A 21790-nucleotide genomic window follows, 5' to 3' on the forward strand; every position below is an offset into this window, starting at 1 on the left:
TTGAGTTGTGGATCATTGGTCGTAATAAAATTAATTCGCAAGGCCCCTCTTTTTCCTTCTCTGTTATGCTAATTTCTGGATATTCAGCCCGAGACACTGCGACGTTTCTATGGAAATAAACCAGAGCGGATATATTTTATTTTTTATCCTCTTTCATAAGACCTTTCGCGTTCAAGTTTCAAATGGATTTTCTTTTTTTTAAATAATACAAACATCGTTGTTACAGATAAGATATATGAGAGTACAGCGGATTAAAAAAGAAACGCAAAAGATCTTATCCCTTTTTTTTTCATTAATCTCCTTTTCCGTTTTCGAAAATATGTACTTGAATTCGTGGAACACTTACGCACTATTGAACTTATCGCGATATATATTTCGCCGGTCGCGATTCCATCTTTCTAAGCCACGGCTAACGGTATTTGACTGTACACATCAAACGATTCAGCTATTCGATATTCAGTTTCTCCTGTTTTACGTGCTCGTTAATGTGTCAGGCATAAACTCGATGGTTAAGTACAGCGAAGCTCTTGTGAATCGTTTGCCTTTATGGGAATCTTTAATTATATAGGGCATTTCAAAATAAGTGCCGTTCGAATTAACCATACCAAACCATTATTCATTTTTCATAAAAAATACAAATGCTAAAATATTCTATATCGTATGCGATTTGCTGACGTTTTTATGGGAATCTAAGAAAATCGTTAAATGAAACATAGAAATGTGTATCTAAGGTAAAAAGAACTGAGTTGTAGTTTAGATGTTATTTCAAAACGAGCCACTTATCTTTTAGGGGGAGGAGCTGAAGCTATCACACGGGGTTCTATTAAAAATAAATTTTAGCGTTGATCAACGTTGGAACAACAATTGCACTAGATTCCTCTATCTTTCAATTTATTACGCGTTATCGAGTTCAATTAAACCCACGAATTAAACTGTTTGCACCACAAGAGGAGATTTCAATTCAAAAGAATTTAAATTGTGCAAAAGGTTTGACAAAAAGAATTCTCAGTCTCGTTTTGTTATCGCTTAACCATTTCGCTACGGCTATTTTCTCCCGAGAAATGGTAAGAACGTAAGTAAAATAATTTTATCAATCGTGCGTGTATCATTTTAAATGTTTCCATTGCACAAGCGAGAAACTTTGTAGCGAAACGGTTAAACACGGTTGAAAAATAATTTGTTTTTCTTTCGAGGAAAACCACCGCTCGTACAAGGATATCGCGTTGAAAAGGATCACAGGGATCGAAGCAAGGCGTGCGACGACTTTTTCTTTTTCTTTTTTTTTTTTTAGCGGATATCAATGACAACGACTGAAAGATCAAAAACTTGGGCATATATTACAAATTGATTGAACGATCGACAACGATCAGATTCGATGAGGTTGGTGAGTTTACTGATCGCAGGTCTCGCCTCGATCGCCAGACACTCGAGCCGCCGATTTACTCTGAATACTTCCATCGTGTCTAGCAACTCCTAGAGTATCTGGAACAGTTTCTTCAATTCCACCATCAACTGCCAGTCTGTTTTCACCAAATCGTCTCTAAAGTACTCTTTGCACGCGTCTATACTCTGTCTGCTTATCTGTAACAAAAGAAAAAACGGCACAAAATTGAATTTAAATCCACATACGGATGACGTGGCAATCGACTTTCCTTTAAATCTGACATGTGAAACGAGCGTTTATAAAGGCAAAAGAGTTCGCGATTGAAAGCGAAGAAAATTGTCAACGCGCCAAAATGCACGTATCTAGTAAAACCGTATTAATCGTTGTCAGCTTAGTCTACGAATAATTTCCTTGAATCGGTTTTCGCGAGGACGGGAGCATGCTCGCGCACACGGTCCATTCACTAACGTAACGCTTTACAACTGTTTCCGCCCCCCACTCCCGGCCGGAAGTCCCGTTTCATTCATGGATCGGTCACAATGGTGGTTTTACGCGGCTATTGAGGACGCCTGCCTCCCGCCACGCCCCTGTTACTCCCCCCTCCTCCCGCTTACCTCTCTATCCATCGTACAACCTTGTCTCGCTTCTATACTCTCTACCATTCATACTCGTACTCTTTCTTTCGCACTCTTTCTCACTCGCGTACGCACTCTACGCACGCACGATGCGCACGCACCTCTCCTTCCCCTCTTCTTCTATCTTTTCTTTCTTTCATAAGTGTCCTATGTTTTCGTAGTCACCTCTTTATCTCTTTCTCTCGCTTTTGTCGTTTTTCACACTTTGATATTATTATGTTGGTCACTGCTGACTAAACATTCGAACGTGTGTGTAATTAATTCGAAACTCTAATTATTAAGGATACGAATAGCTGATTTTTTTATTTAATTTGGAAATTTGGTAATTTGGGTGTATCAGAATTTTCGATCGACATCAAGAAATTGAAGAAGCTGAGAGAAGGAAGCAGGGGAGAGGTCGAAATGATCGGTCCACAAATCATCGTGGGAACAAGGTGATTCCGGGGAATCGATTCTACGAAGCAAACGGTAACGACGACTTCCGCTCGCCTTGGCAGCACACAAAGATACCGGAGCTAGAACAGCCTATGTACTCGCGGTATACGGATACTCGAATGCACGCGTGCATAACCGGAAAAAAGCAGATAGAGCAAGATGAAAGAAGAATAGTTGACACGTTGTTCAACATGGAATTCTTGTACAACGATCAACCTTCAGTTTTTCTTCGAATCTTTTTCCAACACTTTTGTGAATTTTATTTGATATCAAGTATTAGAGGAAACTTTTTGCACTGTAAAATTTTTCATAATTTAATATTTTTAATAATATGGATGATAGCGTCGTCGAAAAATTTGCTTTAAATCAATCGATGTGGCAAAAGAGAAAAAGGAGAGGAAATAATGTTAAAGATAGAAAAAGAAGAAGAAGGCAAGGAGTAGGAGGAAGTGGTGGCGGTGGAGGAGGAAGAATGGAATGGAAGTTCTGCGAAGGCCGGAAGTCGACGTTGGACGCCTGATCGCTGCCGGATGTGCATCTTCCTTTTTCGACCAAAGTCTCGCATACTAATAAGGATCGTTTCCGTCTCGCCTCTGATTTTGATGAAATTGCAAAGCCATGCGAATCGACCACAGCGAACAACCGAGAGTGGGGCAAAGAAGTAAGAAAAAAGATGAAGGAAAAAGCATACTCGATTCTCTAGCGGAATTTCATCAACGACCCAGACCACCTGTCGATCGAATTCCTTCGAAGCAGCTGCCTTTTAAAACCTTCTCTCATATAATCGCTTACTCTTTCATTATTTGTAATATTTTTCAATACTAATTACGGGAACTTACCTTGCTAACGATGAAATCTTTCTCGTCGAAGTGACGACCGTACATCTTGGGTGCCTCTCCGGGTATCGGTTCAATCTTCACGCAAACTTCCTGACCCTTTCTCGCCGATTCCACAGTCTTGTGATCGTACTCTATGCTCGTGACCATGCCCAGATCTATAAACTGCAAAATCAAAATAGACGAGGTATTAATTCAATCTTAATCGTTGAAAGTTCTTTTTATTTTCTATCCACGATCGGCGTGTGTCTCGTCGCGTGGGTATAACTCCGCCTATGCATTCCTTCTGCGACCGGAAGTCGAGAGAAAACCGAGTACCTGAGCATTGCGCGTCGTCAGGGCCGACTCGGAGGTAGGTAACGTTTTTCGACGTGAATGCCGGCGAGAATCGGTGGATCGAGTAGGCAGATACGCGGCTACGTAGGTTGCTGGATGTTGTAGGACGACGTCTACAGGGTGGTAAAAAAAAAAAAAGGAATGCTCCTAGCTAGTCGTGGATATTTCATATACACTCCGTGTTGAAAGTTTTCTAATTAATTCAACAACTACTGAAAGTCTTGAACTATCCAAGCACTAAAAATACTCGGACCAATTCCTTCTAACGATGGTTTACACCCTGTATATTGGCGCATAGCGAAATGGTTAATTATTCATAATTGCACAAACTATTTTTCATTTCTATGAAAAGATAAGCGGCAATCTACGCGTGTCTCCGAGCAAAGTTGCGTCCGGGTTTGTCGCCCACATGACGCTCTTGCAGCTGCAGGTGTGTTACAGCAATAACACGATTCTAAACGACGTGCTTGAGCTTTCTTGTTTCTACAGGTTGTCCCGATAATTTTGAATGCCGCAATCCGGGTTAATTAGTACGGGAAGCGAATATATATTTTTAAGTCGCCACTTTAGTCGCGCGTCCTTTTCCGGACGGGAAGAGTGACGTTAATCACCGGATATATCGGGCGACAAACGTCGGTATTAATCAGTGGTGTACCGAGTATCTGGTATCCACGTATCGCTACACGATACACAACCAGCACCGAGATAATGAGAAGAAAAGAGAGAACAAGACGGTGCAGAATGGTTCGGTTGAAAGGCTGGAAATAATTCTTAGAAGCGTTTCAACAACCTGCCTGGAAATGGACGGAAACAGAATTTTCACGACGAAATATACCTGCTTTAAATTATATTTTTAAATTATAAATTTTAATGACGAAAGCTTTGTGTACCTACTCTTTTCAGAAGTACACGTGCAATTAGATGTATATGGTGAGAAACGCGTGGTGGAAGAGTGTCGAAAATCGGACGATCTCAACACCATAAAAGTAACGAGGGACAGAGGCAGAGGAAGAATATGGGAGACGAGAAAACGTTCGAGGGGACGAACCGAGAGAGGCTCGTGGTTCGTTTCGAGCCGACCACCAACTCGTGTGTGGGCATATTGCTCTTTTGGCGTGGGTTTCGAAATACATGGTCGGTCATTGTCCATCGATCGACACCCGTGCTTCTGCTTCGAGGCTATGCCTTCCTTGCTTTCGCCAAATTCCTTTTATAGTGCTCAAATGTAACGCTAGATTCCTTCGGAAGGGCTATCGAAGCTTTCGGGATTCTCTTTTTTCTTTTCTGTTTCGATTCAATTTCATGTTTCTTATCGTTAATATAAAATACCAAGAAGGTTAAGGGAGGAAGGATCGAGTGTGTCTGTATTTCTGTTTTCATTCCTTCGCCGTCGGTATACGTAGTAGTAGGCGTCTCGCAGCCTGATTCTCTTGTTTACGGTCGCCAAGAAACGTGCCATGACACGGTGTCCCCCGCGACACCCAATTTCAAAGCGGGCATTCTGAATGAGTCTAAGTTTAGTATAAAGCGGCGTCAAGCCAACCAGCCACACTCTCTTTTACTCTTTCTCACCCTAATAACTCAGAATCGTCAGATTCTCAAACGAACACCTCTCTTTCTCTTACACGACGAATTATGGAACTTGCGTTAATTACAGAGGCAATGTTAGAAATTGCTCTGAAACACCGTAAGGTTTGAAGGAAATTTGTAATTTAAAATAGCACGAAATTACGTTGAAAATGTTCTTCATTCAGACAGATTTCCATGGAACAGGGAAGAAAGGAGGAGGATTGGAAAGCAGAGCAAAGAGAGAGAGAAAGAGAGAAAGAGGGGTCGGTGTTGGCATTACTCGGAGGCAGACGCGACGCAGCGAGTGAACGCGTGAGACGGGAACCGGAAGTCTATTTTCGTTAGCCGCACCGATTTAGAAAGCTTTATAGTTTGTACGAGCCTGAACGGCTAACAGCCAACCGTCGTCGGTGTGGCTTTGCTGCTTTGAGTCCACGCGCAAATTCAGATTTCTGCGACCTTTTCTCACTATTTCGCTTCTCCATCTTTCGCGTGTACGGGCCTCGAGTATTTTCAAACCTACGTGAAATACCAACTCGCCTAGAAACACGTACACTTACTGAACTATTCGAAAGTACTTATCTACAACCTTCTTTCGCGTGGCTTTATTATAATTAACCGTGTGATACTGTTGCGAAGACTCGAGGAGATAATTTTATGTCGTAAAACTGTAAGGATCCAAATTAAATATCTGCTGGGGAATATTCTTTCGCGTGAAAAAGAACAAGCACACCGGCTAATATTAGAGAAAAGGTCAAACTCTAAAGAAGGACGTGTGTAAACGATGAAGATGCCGCCCCCGTCTGAGGAGGAATGTGAAGAAAAAAAAAGAGGAGAAGAATATAGAAGGTAGAGAGACACAAGAGACACAAGAGACAGGAAAGGGTGACGAGACTGAGGAGGGTTGAGGGTGAAAACGAGGATACGTGGGACACGGCGTATCTACGTTTAGAGCGTCTACCGAGTGATAAACGACCGGAAGGAAGCCAGAGGCGTTTCCACGAAAGTTACAGGCAAGCCGGAAGGCCGAAAGACGGGATGTGGTTGGTGAGTAAGTGGTGTCGATGCGTTGGTGTTGGTATATATCCTCTCTCTTTCTCTCTCTCTATCGTGTTTCTCTAAGTAGGCAGCTGGTTAACGTTGCTATCGTAGAGAAGTAAGGGGGAAAAAAGAGAAACAGCTTGGGAAAGTGAGAAGCAAGAGGAAGAGAGATAAAGAGGGCGAAAGAACCGAACCGACTGGGAGGAGAAAAAGAAAGAGAGACGTAGTTGGCCGGATGTCGAGTTTCCAATGTCGAGTAGATCATTTTACCCGGGCTCGCGATTAATTTTGCCAACGATGAATACCGACGATTATCGCCGCGTCGACGAATATCCAGGTACCATTCAAAAGAATCGAATATGCTTGCCACGCTATATTTTTCATCACCTTTGACCCGTTCGAAAACAGGGGATTTAACCCTTCTACCCTTCGTTAGTGTAACCAGATAGGAGCTAGGGTGGGTTTGGCCATTGCAAAACGAAGGTCGACCTCCCACACCTCGCAAGGATTAATCGCTAATGTCTCTATTCTCGTCGATCAAAGCAGTCGGTTGAAATACCATATACGGTTGTTAGATAGCGTTCAAACAATGTAACAAGTTTCGCGTTCCGTTCGCGTGCTCGTTAATTAGCTTCCCCTGCTCGGCCAATCCGCTCGGACGTGTTAATTTTCAACCCGTAACCAGTAAACTTACAAATGTATTCTCTGATAGCTGTTAGACGGATAAAAAAGCGGAAGAGCGTACGAGGTGTTTAACTTTAAATAATCATGACAGTGATTCTCTATTCCGGAGTGCAACTGTACTGTTTCCAGCGTACCGATGCAACGATGCATCAAAATGCATTCACTCGAATTTCGTGCTATGAAATTGTTTTATCCATTCTTAATTGTTTAAGAGATACAAGTTGCTATAGTTGGCTGGTACACCCTGTATATGTAGTAAAGGATCGAGAGGAAGAAGCGAGAGGGGAGAGGAAAGAGGAAGAACGTTACGAGCGGCCTTCCGCCGGAAAGGGACTCACACACCACGGAGTTTCTAGTTCCTGTCACTCGCCACGGGAATATAATTCGTGGCGGTTCGAAAAATCTCCTTCGCGTTTCCTTGATATAATTATCGTCGAACGTCGAACCAACCGAGCCGACCGGAAGTTGCGTTTAAATTCGTAACGCCGTTCCGCTAATTATGCTTCGGACGTTGTCGTTATTAACACATTACACTCCGTTATTGTTTCATTAATCTCTTAACGTACGCTTCTTTCCTCTTATGGAAATTTAGACGTAGAATATTTTATTTCATTCTTTTTTTAATTTCAAATGAAGTAATTTACATTTTTAATTACAATTTTTTTTTTTTTTTTTAATTAATTATTCTACTAAAAAGGCAGATTTCCATATTTTCAATATAGATTTCTTAATGAACTAACAATAAGGAAAATTGATTGAAAGATTATAATTTTATATTTAAAATAATTTTCAGCAGCGCCTGGCAAGAGTAGCTTTGAACGATCGCTAGGAAAAGATGAATAGAGACAAGACGAAGAAAAGGAATGGCGGAACGGCAAGAAAACGGCAGGCTAAAAGAATCCGCCGGATTTCCGCTCGACGTTAAAGCACCTATCGAGGCCGTTGCGCAACGCGCGTGCACGCCCGATAACGACAGAACCCGTGGAAATGCCTTCTGCTAGCATTCACAGATTTTATCTTTGAAAACCGATCGATTTTTCCTTCTCTCTTTCTCTCGTCGATCTTATCAAAAATTCTTGATACTAAAACAAATTCGATCGATGAACTAATGATAAAATAAAAAATAAAAATCCTACAGCGAATGCCTCTCACTTGCTGTGTAACGCATAAAACTAAGATTCGCGAGATGCTTGCTGAATCACGTACAAAGTGTCCCCCTTCTTTTACACCAGCTTCAAAACGTCTGCCTTTACGATTTGCGAATGCACATCCATTCGAAACTAGACCTATACATCACGGAACTGACCTGAGCCAACTAGCTTTCGTGATATCCGACATCCGGTCGGGATCATCGTTTCTCAATAAAAGAACTATCGTGACAGATGCACGTTGATTCAATTCATCCGCGTATTTATGCATTCATCGCGTTGCGTAAAAATGTTCAAGCCCGTTCGGAAAAAGAATCTATGTTCTACTTCAAGATATTTTCGAAACGAAGAAGATTTCATTTATAGACAGAGAGCTCAAGCTGTGAAGTTCGAGAAGTGTTCTTAGCATACTTAAGATTCTTCGATAAATTGAAAACATCCAACCGGATGGAAATAGAATCCAAAGTCGAACATTAAAATTTATAGAAAAAAATGAAAAGTGTGAATCGTTGTTCGACGACGATGATAAAAATAGCATCGGACACTTTCTACCGGAGGAATTTCAGTTGAATTTAACGAAAGGCCAAAATGCAACGAAGAAGCAGGGTTGGGCCGAAAGAAATAAGTACATACATATATATATATACGTATAAGTTTCGTTGGTGTCGACGCGTGGGCCAGAAAACGTGGTCGGAGCTGCTTTCTACGCGCGGGCGAGAAATGCTTGTTGCACACGCAGCCGTGCACCACGGGGATTGCTTGAAACGCGGCCGATACAAATTTTATGCGTTACTATCACCCACATACGACCCGATATTATTGAATCAAATAATTTATACCAAAGTTGTCCGCGTTCGAAATCTAACCACGTCCAATTCGTTTTTTTTTAATAACATCTCATGAATCGTTCATCTTTTTACCACGTAGCGAACATGAAAAGAAGGATAGAAATAGAAGAGAAGATCGGAGTTTGACAAACTAATTGAATGCTGTCGAGTTTCTATTGAATACAGCATAAAACGATCACGGTGAAGAACACTTATGCTCGTATAAATCAAGCTGTTCCCACGCGTGAAAATCTGAAACGATGTTACGCAAAGAGGCTGTTTCGCTCTGGCTCTCCTCTATTCGGAGGCGAAACCCTCCCCTTACGGTTTGCCTAGTAAATCATTTGGTGGCGTGAGCGTGTGGGTGGTGTTTCACGGGAATATACCTGGAATTTTTGTTTACCGGGAATTTGCAGGCTGCTAATGGCATCGCGACGCCCACGAGACATCGAGGCTAGGCAACCTGTACCGGTATCGCGTGCTACCGCGTAAGGCGAGGCAGCTAAAGGAACTGGCTACCCACCAGCTTTTCCCTCCTACGAGAAAGACAAGGAAACCAATCCAGTCGACCCAACGAACCAACCAACCAGCCAGCCGTAGGCTACGATCCCTTCGAATTCGCGAAGCTACCAGCTGAACACGTCAATCATTCCAGCCTTTTATCGTCTATTAAATCCAGACTGTTCAAAGACTCGTCGACAGTGTTGCATTAACACTTGCCACCGGCACGGTTCGAATAGCTACGTGAACATTTTCTTCGATTTCATACCCTTCGATCCTGCCTGTGTAATTACGGTGATATTAACTATTAGATGTATCATTTTCAGAAGGTAATCCAAATTATAGTCTCGCTATACAATTTAGAGTGATTTATGCATACGGTTGTTTGATCGGAGCAATCGATCTACCAATTGGATCGACGTATTTCTCTCGAACGAGTTCACCTACGCGCGGTTAACCAACGGAACCCCTTAAGGATTCGACTCGAATTCGCTGGTAATCGTATTCAAAGATGAGAAGGGAAAAAGAGACACGTTGATACCGTGACGAGACTGTAAATTGATTCTCGATCCAACATTTGTTTTTTTTTTTTTTCGCGATGCAATTATGCTAGACGACAGAACTTCTTTTCAATTTATATTCCTGCCGAGTACACCCGCGTGCAACGATAGCTTCTCTCGGTTAAGAGAAAGCTTAGGGGAGGAGCCTCCCATCGCTCGCATGGCTTCGGGCGAGTTCGGCTCGCGTCGGCGATGATGGGAGTGTCCTCTTACGCTTCCCCTCAATCGACTGTTATGCGCGTGGGTGTACCGTATACCCGCGATTGGAAATTTAGAAATAAAAGGACGAGTACTCACGTCTTTACTGGGCACACAAATTGGTGTTCCTTCTTTGACGATTCCAGCCTCGACCATTACACCCATGACGATTGGATCTCGAGAATTGTAGATGTGCTATGAGAAAAATACATCCGCTTTCTTAGAAACTTCGAATTTGATAGTACACATATTCATATTTGCTTTGGCAATGTCGATTCCACTTCCGTTCCGATGATACGTACCTGTGGTAATATACGAAGTTTACAGGGAAACACGGCGATATGCTTGTTTTCGTTCCGTTTACGTTGCTTCAGCTCCTCTCTATAAGCGGTAAACTTGTCGAAGAGGTGGTAAATGATGTCTGCCTGGAAGATCTTCACTCCGAGCGAATCGGCTAATTCTTGTGCGTCTCTTTCGATCTTCACATCAAATGCTAGGATCGTAGCATATCTGTTTAAAAGATTTTTATTAAATATACTTATTCGACCATTAAGCAATTGCTTTACGCCAGGGGTGGGCGATTGTTTTGGCTCGGTGGCCACTTTATGGAAGCGGAGGTTAACGGAGGGCCGCACCTTTTCATTAGTTAACTTTGCATTTCAGAAAGGTATTGATTTTATGTACCACAAAAATCAATAAATATAAATTCAATAAAATAGTGGCAGTTTTATATTCAATTTATTTAAATACGAGACGAATTTTTTTGTCTTGACGGGCCACAAAAAAACTTAGCAATCAGAATATACTTACTGACTGTCGTGTTCCAACATGATAGAAGCTTTCATAACGTCCTTTTTGACAACAGGACCGATACGAATTCCAGCGTACTGCAAGAAAGAAAGAAAGAATAATTAGAAACTCATCGTTAAATCTTGATAAATCATTTGCTCGGTACTCTCGAAGAAAACCACTATCCTATTGTGAACTCGACACACTAATTCAGCAGCCAGATTGGTAGCCGTGCACGTACGCATTTTGTCGTTAATAGGCGATTTCCGACGATGAATATACAGGACGCGTCAAAATGATTGCACGCCAAGAAGAATCTGCACGATAAACAAGTTTTATGAAAGAACCTGTACGTAGTCCACGACGAATACCTCTCGATTCGCAACGTTGTTCCGTACTTGGAAGGGACATAAAAAATATTCGAGTAAAACATAAACCACTGTCACTGCACCATAAATACAGTGGAAGGCTGCGCGTGTATTCTGTTTGGACGCAAAAATAACTAGTGACGCATGCTGTCCGGATTCGGCTGGTACCAGACGCGACACATAGAAATAAACATTATGCACTTACAAACAAGCCGGCATCGTAGACTCGAACCGTGATAAGTACCTTGAATTTTCAATTAAATTCCTTGATTCCCTAATTGGAGTTAACGCGTTAGAAAGAGATATCGTCATGAATGATCCTTTATGCTTGACGGGTAACAGAACAAACCTGGTGAAATCCATGACCTTTACGTAATGAATGAACTGTCGGCGATGAATAAGGAGGGGAAAAGGAGAGAGAAAAACGAGAGCCAATTAGAAGGCACTACCGGCTCGATAAATGAGCCTACTCACCGAAACACCGACAGCTAGTCATGTTTCATTGATGAGCAGTGAATTGTGATACCATCCGTTGGAATAAGGTAAAAGGACCGAGAGACGAGTGGGAGAATGAATGAAAAAGAGAGAGAGAGAGAAATGAAAAAGGTGTAGCGTGGGAGGTGGTCAATGAGAATGAAGAATGAAAGGTGGGGAATGCAATTAATGACGCGTCAAATATCAACGTGTTTTAGAGGACGAAGCAAAAATATCGTGACGTCTATCTAAATTTGCCAATAGACACGTTCGAATGGAACAGATGCTGAAAAAAAGGAAGGAAACAGGGGAAATAGAAAAGAAGGAGAAGAAAAAGGGAACGGGATAAAAGAAGGAAGGTAGAGGAGAAAGTGGAGGGAAAGAGACACAGTGTTCACGGAGAAAAGACGGACGACAGATGTTGCCAGCGAAAGAAATGCTGGTACAAAACGGGAGGAAGTCGAGAGGAAGAGAGAAACAGAGGGGTCTGAAGGAGAAAGAGGGACGCTTCCGGCATTAAAAACCGGCCGGCAGGGCACGGATCCTCTTCAGCCTCTCGTCATAACTGCGGAACGTTTCCCGAACAAGGAAACTCTAATTTATTAAGCTTACGCCTCTGTTAAAAAGTGATTTCCGCTTTTCAAATCGTTTCAAATTTCTTTAGAATTTAACTTAATTTCTGCTTTAGATCACTCGCTTCTAAACGACACGATTTATAAGAAAAAGAAAAATAATTCTCATAGAACTTTACTCATGTACTATACTGTTTGTCGGTGGCTGGCAATAAAGCGGATTGATTCCACTAGAGATTCGCGAGCGCGAATAATTACTGGTTCGACACGGTGTTTGCGATTCGTATAATATAAATAGCATCAAAGAATTTTTCCACTTTCGTATAATTACACCGCGTACCGTGTTAGGTAGTAGAGAAACGAAATTCGATAATCATCTATCCGCGTGAAACAAAATGTAAGAAACCGGGAGAACGGTTGCTCGCTAATTGAAATTCCCTTGCACACCGTACCTGTTGTGTGCGAATTCAATGTACCCTCAACCGCGAGAACTTTCTCGACATTATCATAATTGGTTTCTAATTACATCGAAGGGGTTCGATATCCGGTTCGTCGATTACAATTTTAAATTCCGACCAAATTACTCCATTAAGACGGTAAAGTTCAACGAATTACACACCGAGGACGCACCGTGTCAAACATTATTTTATCTCTTCACGATTACGAGGGACAGAATCAAAAATGGAACAGCACTGTACCAACACGTTGACAGGGAGCAACAAAGTGCTATCGTTAATCAGTTTCCGTCAAGATTTCGCGATTGTCGGTCAACGTCGTTTATTTCTTTTTTTTTTTTTTCTTTTTATTCAACCACTAATCCTTCGACCGGCTTCTCTCCTCGTGAAAACGTGTACGTGTACAGGAAGTTTAACAAAAGATGCGTGTTCGTTCGCCAAAGATTCAAACGTGGTGGTCCAAAAAATGGAACCACCGCTTTGAAATCGCTTCTATCTTGCAAACGAAAGCACCGAGAGAAAAATGGTAAAGGACTTTTCTGTTTCTTTTACCACGATTAACTCGATGGATTGTTTTGCTGACGCGCATCATCTTTGAGACAGCCTGTATATGTATATCGTAGGATGCCGGCACACAACCGACAGAGCGTGCACTCGCGTGTCCGCGCTCCGCATATCCGCTCCCATGTCCCGGTATAGCTGCTTCTATGCCGCGGTTAAAAACAATGCGAGGAAACGAGCCATCTTTTCCTGCTGCTGCAGAAGAGGAGCGCGAACTGCACCTCCGCTCGTCACGATTCACGATACAACGGAGCCGACACGTTACGACAAAATCCCCCCCCAAAAAACCATTAAAAGCTCGAAATTTCAGATGATTTACTTTGATTTAACAGAGCGGCTTTTCCGATCGTTTGTTTTTCCTCAAAGATTCTAGACGTTCGAGGACTTAAAACGTTAATTTGTACGTGACGAGTATGAGAAAAGGAGGCGGGTTAATTATTAATCGAGCCGCGTGGCCAGGGCTCGTTCCAAGAAGAATAGCGCGTGTCCCGGTTAAACTATTTATTCCGATCCTGCTCGTCTAAACAGGACGAGGACAGGAAGACGCTCGGCAAGAATCTTCAATTTGCCAACACCGTCATAATCGAGCGGATATGCGTACGTATGCGCTCGAAGCTGAAGCGAAGCAACTCGCTTCGTAAATACTAAACGTTCGCGTTCGCGATATTTACGCGATAACGACAATTATTCGTTGTTTACTATGAACGAATGTCAATATAGGTATTTCTCTTTTCTGGAGAGCTGCATAAAAATCTGAAAATTTTTTCGAAACGAGTAATAATCGTGAAGAAATCACAAACGAGTCATTTTATTCGAGGAAAATCGAAGAGGAAATAAATTTCATCGAAGGAAATCGTTTCAACATCGCGCATTCGTTCGATCGAACGGAATCGAAGCATCGATATTAACGATGTCCGCGGGAGGAAAGATAATCGAATCGATCAGGGGATAGCAGCCGGTGCACGATATTCGTGTCTCATCTGTGGCGCAACACACGGCTGACTTTACGGACCGACACAGGGTTACGATTCCCAGTCGTGTACGTCCGCCCGTTCGTCGATCCGTCCGTCCACCCACGGTGCTTTTGCTCCGAGTGTGGGCAGTTTCCTGTATGTTGATCACGTATTCCTTCTTCCAGCCCACACGCGTCCGTGTGTCTCCTCTGTGTTGGCAGAAGAGAGGGCCTTCTCGGAGAATCTCTATGCTGCGTGAGTTTAGCCCGCCAGCCCGACTCTCGTCGAAAAGAAAAGAGAAGAGAAGAGAGACAAACGGTGTGTTGTGCCCCTTGTCATTCTTTCTTCCCCCCATCCCCCCGTGTCTTCTTCTATCTCTTTCGACTCCCTCCTGCGTGCCATATGTAAAAGCATACCCGCCGTACCCGCCGTACCCGCCGTACCCGACGTACTTGCGGCTCGCTGCGTGCGTGTGTCGCGTATGCCAGCGATAAAACCTGACGTCACGAGCCACGTGATCGTACGATACGAGTGGGGGTAGCCCATTCATAATCCGAGGAAGGACAGGCTTAAGGCCGTTTCGGACGTTACCTCGAACCGAACCGTCGTAGCTACTCCTCCTCTTCTTTTACTCTCTTTCCTTTTCTTTTATACTTTATCGTGCGAACGTCGATGCACCGCTGCCAGAGAGCTACGAACCGAACAATGCCGACCGAGCGATACTCTGGATATCCGTCAACTGGATAACGCACGTGCCACGTCGGTCGAGCAAATATTTTATTGCAATATATTACATTATGCGTTATTCTAGACTCTATGTACCAATAGTCGTTGGAAAATTTCACTACGCCCAAATTAGGCAGTGATTGGTTTCGCCAGACACTGACCTACCTCTTCTATGAATCAGTTTTACGTAACGATTTACGTTGCAAATGATACATCTACCCTGTCTGAATGTGCATTGACAGTCAGTTTTCTGTTTGGCTGAGGAAAAATCAAGTAACATACGGGACACCTTATATAGAAGGCTATAAGGCGTGCTCACGGATGCACAACAGGGCTGATAGCACGATGGATCACAACTACAAGCACCGTATGCGACCAATGAGTCGTATCCTGCTAAACTGTTAAGAAGGAAGTAGTTCGTTGCTGCTGTTCTCTCTCTCTCTCTCGCTCTCTCTCATGCACACACATACACACGCTCGCTAACTCCCTTTCTCTCTCGTCCCTCTCACTGCTAGTCTTTTTTCACTCTTACTACCTCTCCGTCTGCTTCACTGTCTATCTTTTCTGTTGGTTGCACTGTTCGCTCCCGCGATTACGTTTCACTCGCTATTTTATAACTCTATTTACGAAGAAAGGTACCGACGAAACGGATAACGCGAAACGAATAGTACGATAGTTCAATCAAACTGTCTGTACACTATGAAACATATTGTATAATTGTTACGGAGTTGAAATAAAACACTTACCGGTATTTTGCTACTTTTCAGGAAGTCCAACAACGCTTCGAGTGCACCTAAAGTTGATGCTTGCACGTAAACCCCTCGTTCTGCGAGTCGAATATTCCTGAGGGCGGTGGATAATTCTTTCGCAATTTCTTCTTTTAATACCTCCACTTCGTCCGGTTTTTGAGCCACTTGGAGATTCAATCCTATTCAGAAATCACGAAACTGTGTAATTTACTATCTTGTTGTGCAGCTGATATACATGAAGAAATAAATTGCCCACCTGCAATTGCTTTCTCTAAATCTTTCGCAGCGATTTTCACTCCTTGGGCAGCTCTGATTTCACGATGTTCTATATAGGCATTCTGAAAGAAATGTGCGAATCGAAGATTGTAGAAGATTTCTATGACGATAATGTCGATTAATTTCTCTTACTTTAACTCTCAATTCTTTCAACGGTTGTGGCATGAGAAGAGAACGTATCTGAGTCACTATAGGACCATCGGTGCCCGCTACTATCATCGTGTCACCTTCTCTCAACATTCCATTGACTAGAATACAATCTATTGTAGTTCCAAGACCTGGTAATGCTTTCACTTCTAAAACTGTCGCTTGAAGCTCTTCGCTGTACATGAGTCTCTTGGCTAGTGGACCCTGACAAGCATCGACTATCAACGACAATAGATTACCCATACCCTCACCTGTAGGAAAAATATACTTTTTCTCATATTCTAAAAAAATTAAAACGAAATCAATATAATATACCGACTTACCCGTAATCGCACTAGTAGGTACAAGGGAAACGTAAGTTTTAGGATCTGGATTTTCATAAAATAACGCAGCATTCAGGCCTTGTTCGGCAAACTGTACAATCACATCTTTCGAACGTTTCTCAAATTCTCGCTGCGTATTTATAGCTTGAGTCTTTACGATATCTTGAACATCCTTCCGACTCATAGTTTGCCAATCGTATAATCTACAAAATTCCATATCTTAATGATTAATAGCGCAATGTACATATTTCACTCGAGACATAATGATTTATAGTATTTTACCTATCGATTTTATTTAAAGCTACGATGAAAGGACATTTCTTCTGCTTTAGCAAATTAATACTCTCGATGGTTTGCGGTTCTAAACCATGCATAATGTCTACTACTAATATCGCTATATCACAAAGAGATGATCCTCGGTTTCTTAAGTTACTGAAAGATTCGTGCCCAGGAGTATCTATAATCAACAGTCCAGGTATTTTAAATTTCTTGTCAGCGTACTAAAAAAACATATATCGTTAAACATTATTAAATGTTTTTAAACGGAGAACAATTATAAGTAAAAACATAACTTACCCCTTTGACATGTTTCGTTGATTCTCGAATGGCATCGATCGGTACGTTTGTTGCACCAATTTGTTGAGTAATACCGCCCGCTTCACCGTCCTGTACATTCGTTCTTCTTAATTTGTCAAGAATCTTTGTTTTTCCGGTATCGACGTGACCTAAAACGCATACCACCGAGGCTCTGAGATTATCTAACGATTTTTTCTTTTCCGCTTCTATCCTTCGAAGCTGTATTCGTTCCCTAATTCTTTCCTTCTTCTTTGCCGCGTCCGATACTTTGTCTTCTACTCCACTATCGTCTTCACTTTCATCTGATTCCGATTCGCTACCGGTTTCACTCTCCGATTCACTTTCGGAGGATTCTTTTCTGGTTTGGGCTTGTTTTGCTTTACCAAGTGGAAGAATAGTTCCTTTAATCTTATTAGGAGTTTTTGGTGCCTCGTCCGATTTATCTGTTAAATTATCATATATTAAAAAACGTTTCTTTAAATAAATATTTTATACTTTATGCACTTTAATACCTTCTTCTTGCTCATCGTCGCTACTTTCCGCGTCCCATGAATCTTTAACATCGTCTTTCTTTTCTTCGGATTCTTTGGGTTGTTGATCTACAATTTCTACCTCGACTCTGTCCGTATCTGTTATGCCTTCTTCAGTTTTCTCATCATCTTTCTCGTCGATGCTCACCTGTTGTTTCATCTTATTTGGTCTTATACGAGTCCCTAAAACAATACGCTGTTACGTATCGGAATATGTTTCCATAAACCAGATTTACTTACCTGCTCTAGGTTTCTTTTCTCCTACATCCGGTAATTCTAAACCTTGAGCCTTAAGCGCATTAATCATAGCTTGCGCTCTCGCCCTATCTTGTTTCTGTTTGGTTGTTAAAAGCTTTCCTTCTGCTTTTAATCGTTCCTTTCGTTGTTTTTCTTTCAGTTTTTTCTTTTCCTTACGCTCCTGTTCAAGCCTAACTTGTTCCAAACGAGCTTGTTCTCTCAATTCCTCTTGTTTCATTCTTTCCTCTTCCTCCTTTTTTAATCTCTCCTCTTCTTCCTTTAATTTCTTTAAAGCCTCTTGCATTGCAGCAATAGTTTTCTTCCCAGGACCTTTGCCTATTGCACATATCTAATTATACTAAATGTAGAGATAAATTAATGTTATATCCTAATAATTACAAATCGTATTAATTTATTATATTGGAAAAAAATAATGATAAAGCTGTTTGCTACCTTTATCTTTTTCTTTCTCTTTTGTCTCATCTTTCACTGCCTTCTTTTTCTTCTTTTTCCCCTCTTCACCCTCAGCAGATACAGCAGCATCTACTGCTTCCTTTGCTTCAGGAACTTTTGCTGATGGTTCTTTCTTAGTTTGGTTTTCAGGGGCAACTTCATTCTTTTCTTCTTCATTTTCGGTCTTCTTAGTAACTTCCTGTTACAATTAAATTAAGTATATTAAATTGTAATATTTATATTAAATGCAAAAGGAAAAAAGAATGTTCAGTTACATACTACTTTCTTTTGGGCAAGCTTCTTCTGTCTTTCTCTTTCTTTCTTCTCTTTTTTCTTCTGTGCTGCAGTTTTTACAGTACTCATTTCCATCTCATCATCAATATCTTCATCTTCAAGAAGTATACCACTCTTCAATTCTTGTTTAATTTCAAAAATGTCCCCCTTATCCTTCTTCTTATCCTTTTTTCCTTTTTTCTTTTTCTCCTCATCCTCAGGTTTTTGTTCAACTGGTGCAACAGTTTCCTCTTCCTTCTTTTGTCCAGTGTATTCCAATTCCAATTCAGCCAAGACCTTTTCAATATCTTCATCACTATCATTGCGCTTTCTTCTGGCTAATTACATACAATTAATTACACATTAGATTAAATATCCAATATCTTTATTTTATAGTAAATTTATACAGCATTAATATTACTACAAACTCATTAAATTATTGAAATATATATACATATAAACTATTCCTATATTATTGCATATATATAAGGATTTAAAAATTTACAATAATATTACAAACTATTTTATTTAAATTATATTTCAGTGCTAGTAAATTATATACAAATCACTTAAACAAATCAGGAAATTACCCTACATTATTGATGGTATTTGTAACTTTCACCTTCTACACTATAACTTAACTTTCACCTTCTACAAGTTTTTATTTATAGAACATTTAATTGATAGAATATTCGAAGGATGAATTCAATTATTTATTACATATTTATATTCGAGAAAAGATTACGTTATCTAATACCATGCTGAAGTTATGAAATATGAGTTGTAAAACTAAAGTATTACGAGAATTTAAAAATATTATTGAACATTTTTTAACTTTTGATAGCTTTAAAATAACGCAGACAAACTAAAGTTTAAACTATCAAAGCATAGACATTGTAAAACTACCAAAAGTACATTATTATCCTTTCCGTATGTAACGTAAAGCGGTTAAGTTGAGGTTAAGTTAAAGCAGACGACATTTCTTAAATGGGTAGGAAACTCCAAAACTTCAATAAAAACCTAGGCTAATACACAGATTTGAAAGGTTATCATTTTGTTCTTATTTGATGACACATTTATGGAAAATACACCGCTATTTCCTCACCTTTCTTGCCTTTCTTCGGTTGAGATTCCTGCATCTTGATCTACTTTTAAGATTTTCTCTGTACACGTCCACAATTTTCTTAGAGCTTTACTTATAAAATTGTCTTTACAAAAAGACTCAATTGCACGTTCAAATATCTACAGGAGAACTTGAAATGATTACAAATAACTCATGAGATCACCCAAACCTCTACCTGCACCTTTAACCCGGCCTGCACGACTATGTGCATTACTAAACCATGTATTATTGCAATTGTTTAAGATACACATCGCATGAAAATTAAGAATAATTTCTAATGTACGATAAATTAATATCTATATACAAGAGAATAAACTACTCATTTATATAGTTTTTCTCTTTTTACCATTAAAGTTCTTAACAAATTTAGTGCAATTAGTATTCTTCTAATACATTACAATATTGAACTGATGCATTTCTGTGGTAAAAGTGTTTGCTTAAGTAAATATATTTTACATATTTTTGTTTAATCATTGAATCTATGCAATTTGAAATCCTATTTGAATATATTTTTTAATAATAATTTTCATTATTTATGAATAAACAGTTCCATACACATGCGCCATCTGCGTTAAAAGTGGCAACTTTCCTGCGAAGAACACGCTTCCCGTTCTTTGCATTGCGATCAAGATGGTGAGTAGCTGATGTTGAAACTGTTGTACGTTATCCAGCATTGTTAGCAGCATCTGTGAATTATTAAAATAAAAGCAATCATAATCTTATTAAAAATTTCATGAATCTTTTCTTCGAGTTATTATTTTTTGTTATAGATGTTGAGATATTGATTATAAATATTCCTAACCTTATGACTGCATTAAATATAACCCTCACGATGAAACATACGTTAAAATCATTATAAATTTGTGAATAATTGATTTATGTAATTTATTTATTTTATTTTGTTTATTATTGTTGACAGTCGACACACAAAAAGAAGACCAGGAAGCTTCGTGGTCATGTGAGTCACGGCCATGGTCGCATAGGTATGACAATTATACGTGTTGGTAGAACATTACTCTTATTCTAAGTAACAATAAGTTTAATATTGAAATATTTTAATTTAGGTAAACACAGAAAACATCCTGGTGGACGTGGTAATGCTGGTGGTTTACACCACCATCGTATCAACTTTGATAAGTACCATCCTGGTTACTTTGGAAAGGTGAACATAAGTTTTTTATGTATATTGTAGTCAATAATCGTAGATATAATGATGATAATATTATTCACCGGCGAACTGAATTACATTGAATGCACTTTACACTTATTCTGATAAAGTATAGGAGTGTTAAATATATTATTTGAAACTAAGGGTTTTGTAACTTTTAACATTTTTATTTGTAGCTTGGTATGAGAAATTACCATTTAAGGCGAAATACAAAATGGTGTCCTACTTTAAATTTGGACAAACTATGGACACTGGTTTCTGAACAGACCAGGCTTAAATATAAGGATTCTACAGAAAAAGTACCAGTAATTGATCTTGTAAAAGCGGTAAGTTTTAAAATATAGGTAGTTACTTATGTATAAGCTGATATTTGTGTTCATATTTTTCCTTATTTTGTTTTTCAGGGATACTACAAACTTTTAGGAAAGGGACACCTTCCCAAACAACCAGTTATTGTCAGAGCTAAATTTTTCAGTAAATCAGCAGAAGACAAAATTAAGGCTGTTGGAGGTGTTTGTGTGCTTAGTGCTTAAGCATGCAAGTATGTATATGTTTTTGTTTCAGTATAAGTATTAGCTGATTACTTACGTTTGTAAATAAGATATTTTATGATGATAGTATGAACGGGCGGTCTGAAAAGTGCGTACAACACTTTACATCATGTTGAACGTTCATTCTGAAAATATCTAAGTGCAATCCAATAATATTTTTATTTCAATTTTTAGTGAATTTAACAAGTATTTTGATTTCGTTTGTTTCAGGAACTATTTTTACGGATAAACTTGCTGTACATTCTACTAAGTTTATATTAATAAAATTAAAAACAGAAAATCAAATTTTTCTATTTCTTTTATTATAAAATAAAATAGGGGTTAGTATTTTT

General features: G+C 40.0%; 2 protein-coding genes across 4 annotated transcripts; one reads left to right on the forward strand and one right to left on the reverse strand.

The window, feature by feature from the left end:
• Positions 1-1311: 1311 nt before the first annotated feature.
• On the reverse strand, positions 1312-20034 carry LOC114878702 (eukaryotic translation initiation factor 5B). Its single transcript, XM_029192803.2, has 16 exons — positions 19722-20034; positions 18623-18954; positions 18344-18542; positions 17894-18226; positions 17636-17836; positions 17124-17566; positions 16830-17047; positions 16548-16750; positions 16210-16475; positions 16058-16139; positions 15799-15980; positions 10965-11041; positions 10457-10664; positions 10254-10349; positions 3294-3455; positions 1312-1581 (listed from the first exon to the last, which is right to left on the reverse strand). Exons 1-16 carry the CDS (start codon positions 19753-19755, stop codon positions 1474-1476), a joined length of 3144 nt encoding a protein of 1047 aa, XP_029048636.1. The 5' UTR covers positions 19756-20034; the 3' UTR covers positions 1312-1473.
• On the forward strand, positions 6519-21743 carry LOC114878704 (60S ribosomal protein L27a). 3 transcript variants are annotated; one of them, XM_029192805.2, is made up of 7 exons: positions 6519-6573; positions 20287-20372; positions 20659-20722; positions 20804-20901; positions 21084-21233; positions 21312-21448; positions 21669-21743. In XM_029192805.2, exons 1-6 carry the CDS (start codon positions 6534-6536, stop codon positions 21438-21440), a joined length of 567 nt encoding a protein of 188 aa, XP_029048638.2. In that variant the 5' UTR covers positions 6519-6533; the 3' UTR covers positions 21441-21448; positions 21669-21743. The 3 variants fall into 3 exon arrangements, with proteins under 3 accessions (XP_029048638.2, XP_029048639.1, XP_046145968.1); XM_029192806.1 differs by lacking the exon at positions 6519-6573 and adding an exon at positions 19589-19607; XM_046290012.1 differs by lacking the exon at positions 6519-6573 and adding an exon at positions 20135-20180.
• Positions 21744-21790: the final 47 nt, after the last annotated feature.

The sequence above is a fragment of the Osmia bicornis genome, chromosome 2 (genome assembly GCF_907164935.1).
Source record: "Osmia bicornis bicornis chromosome 2, iOsmBic2.1, whole genome shotgun sequence".
Lineage (NCBI taxonomy): Eukaryota > Metazoa > Arthropoda > Insecta > Hymenoptera > Megachilidae > Osmia > Osmia bicornis.

What these genes read in the sequence shown, in the direction of transcription:
- LOC114878704 (XM_029192805.2), top strand. Translation starts at nt 6,534, where the DNA reads ATGAATACCGACGATTATCGCCGCGTCGACGAATATCCAG. An exon ending in TTTGCATTGCGATCAAGATG is followed by an intron (nt 20,373 to 20,658) that starts GTGAGTAGCTGA and finishes TATTGTTGACAG; the next exon opens with TCGACACACAAAAAGAAGAC. An exon ending in ATCCTGGTTACTTTGGAAAG is followed by an intron (nt 20,902 to 21,083) that starts GTGAACATAAGT and finishes TTTTATTTGTAG; the next exon opens with CTTGGTATGAGAAATTACCA.
- LOC114878702 (XM_029192803.2), bottom strand. Translation starts at nt 19,755, where the DNA reads ATGCAGGAATCTCAACCGAAGAAAGGCAAGAAAG. An exon ending in ACCGAAGAAAGGCAAGAAAG is followed by an intron (nt 18,955 to 19,721) that starts GTGAGGAAATAG and finishes GTATGTAATTAG; the next exon opens with CCAGAAGAAAGCGCAATGAT. An exon ending in CAACGAAACATGTCAAAGGG is followed by an intron (nt 17,048 to 17,123) that starts GTAAGTTATGTT and finishes ATGTTTTTTTAG; the next exon opens with TACGCTGACAAGAAATTTAA.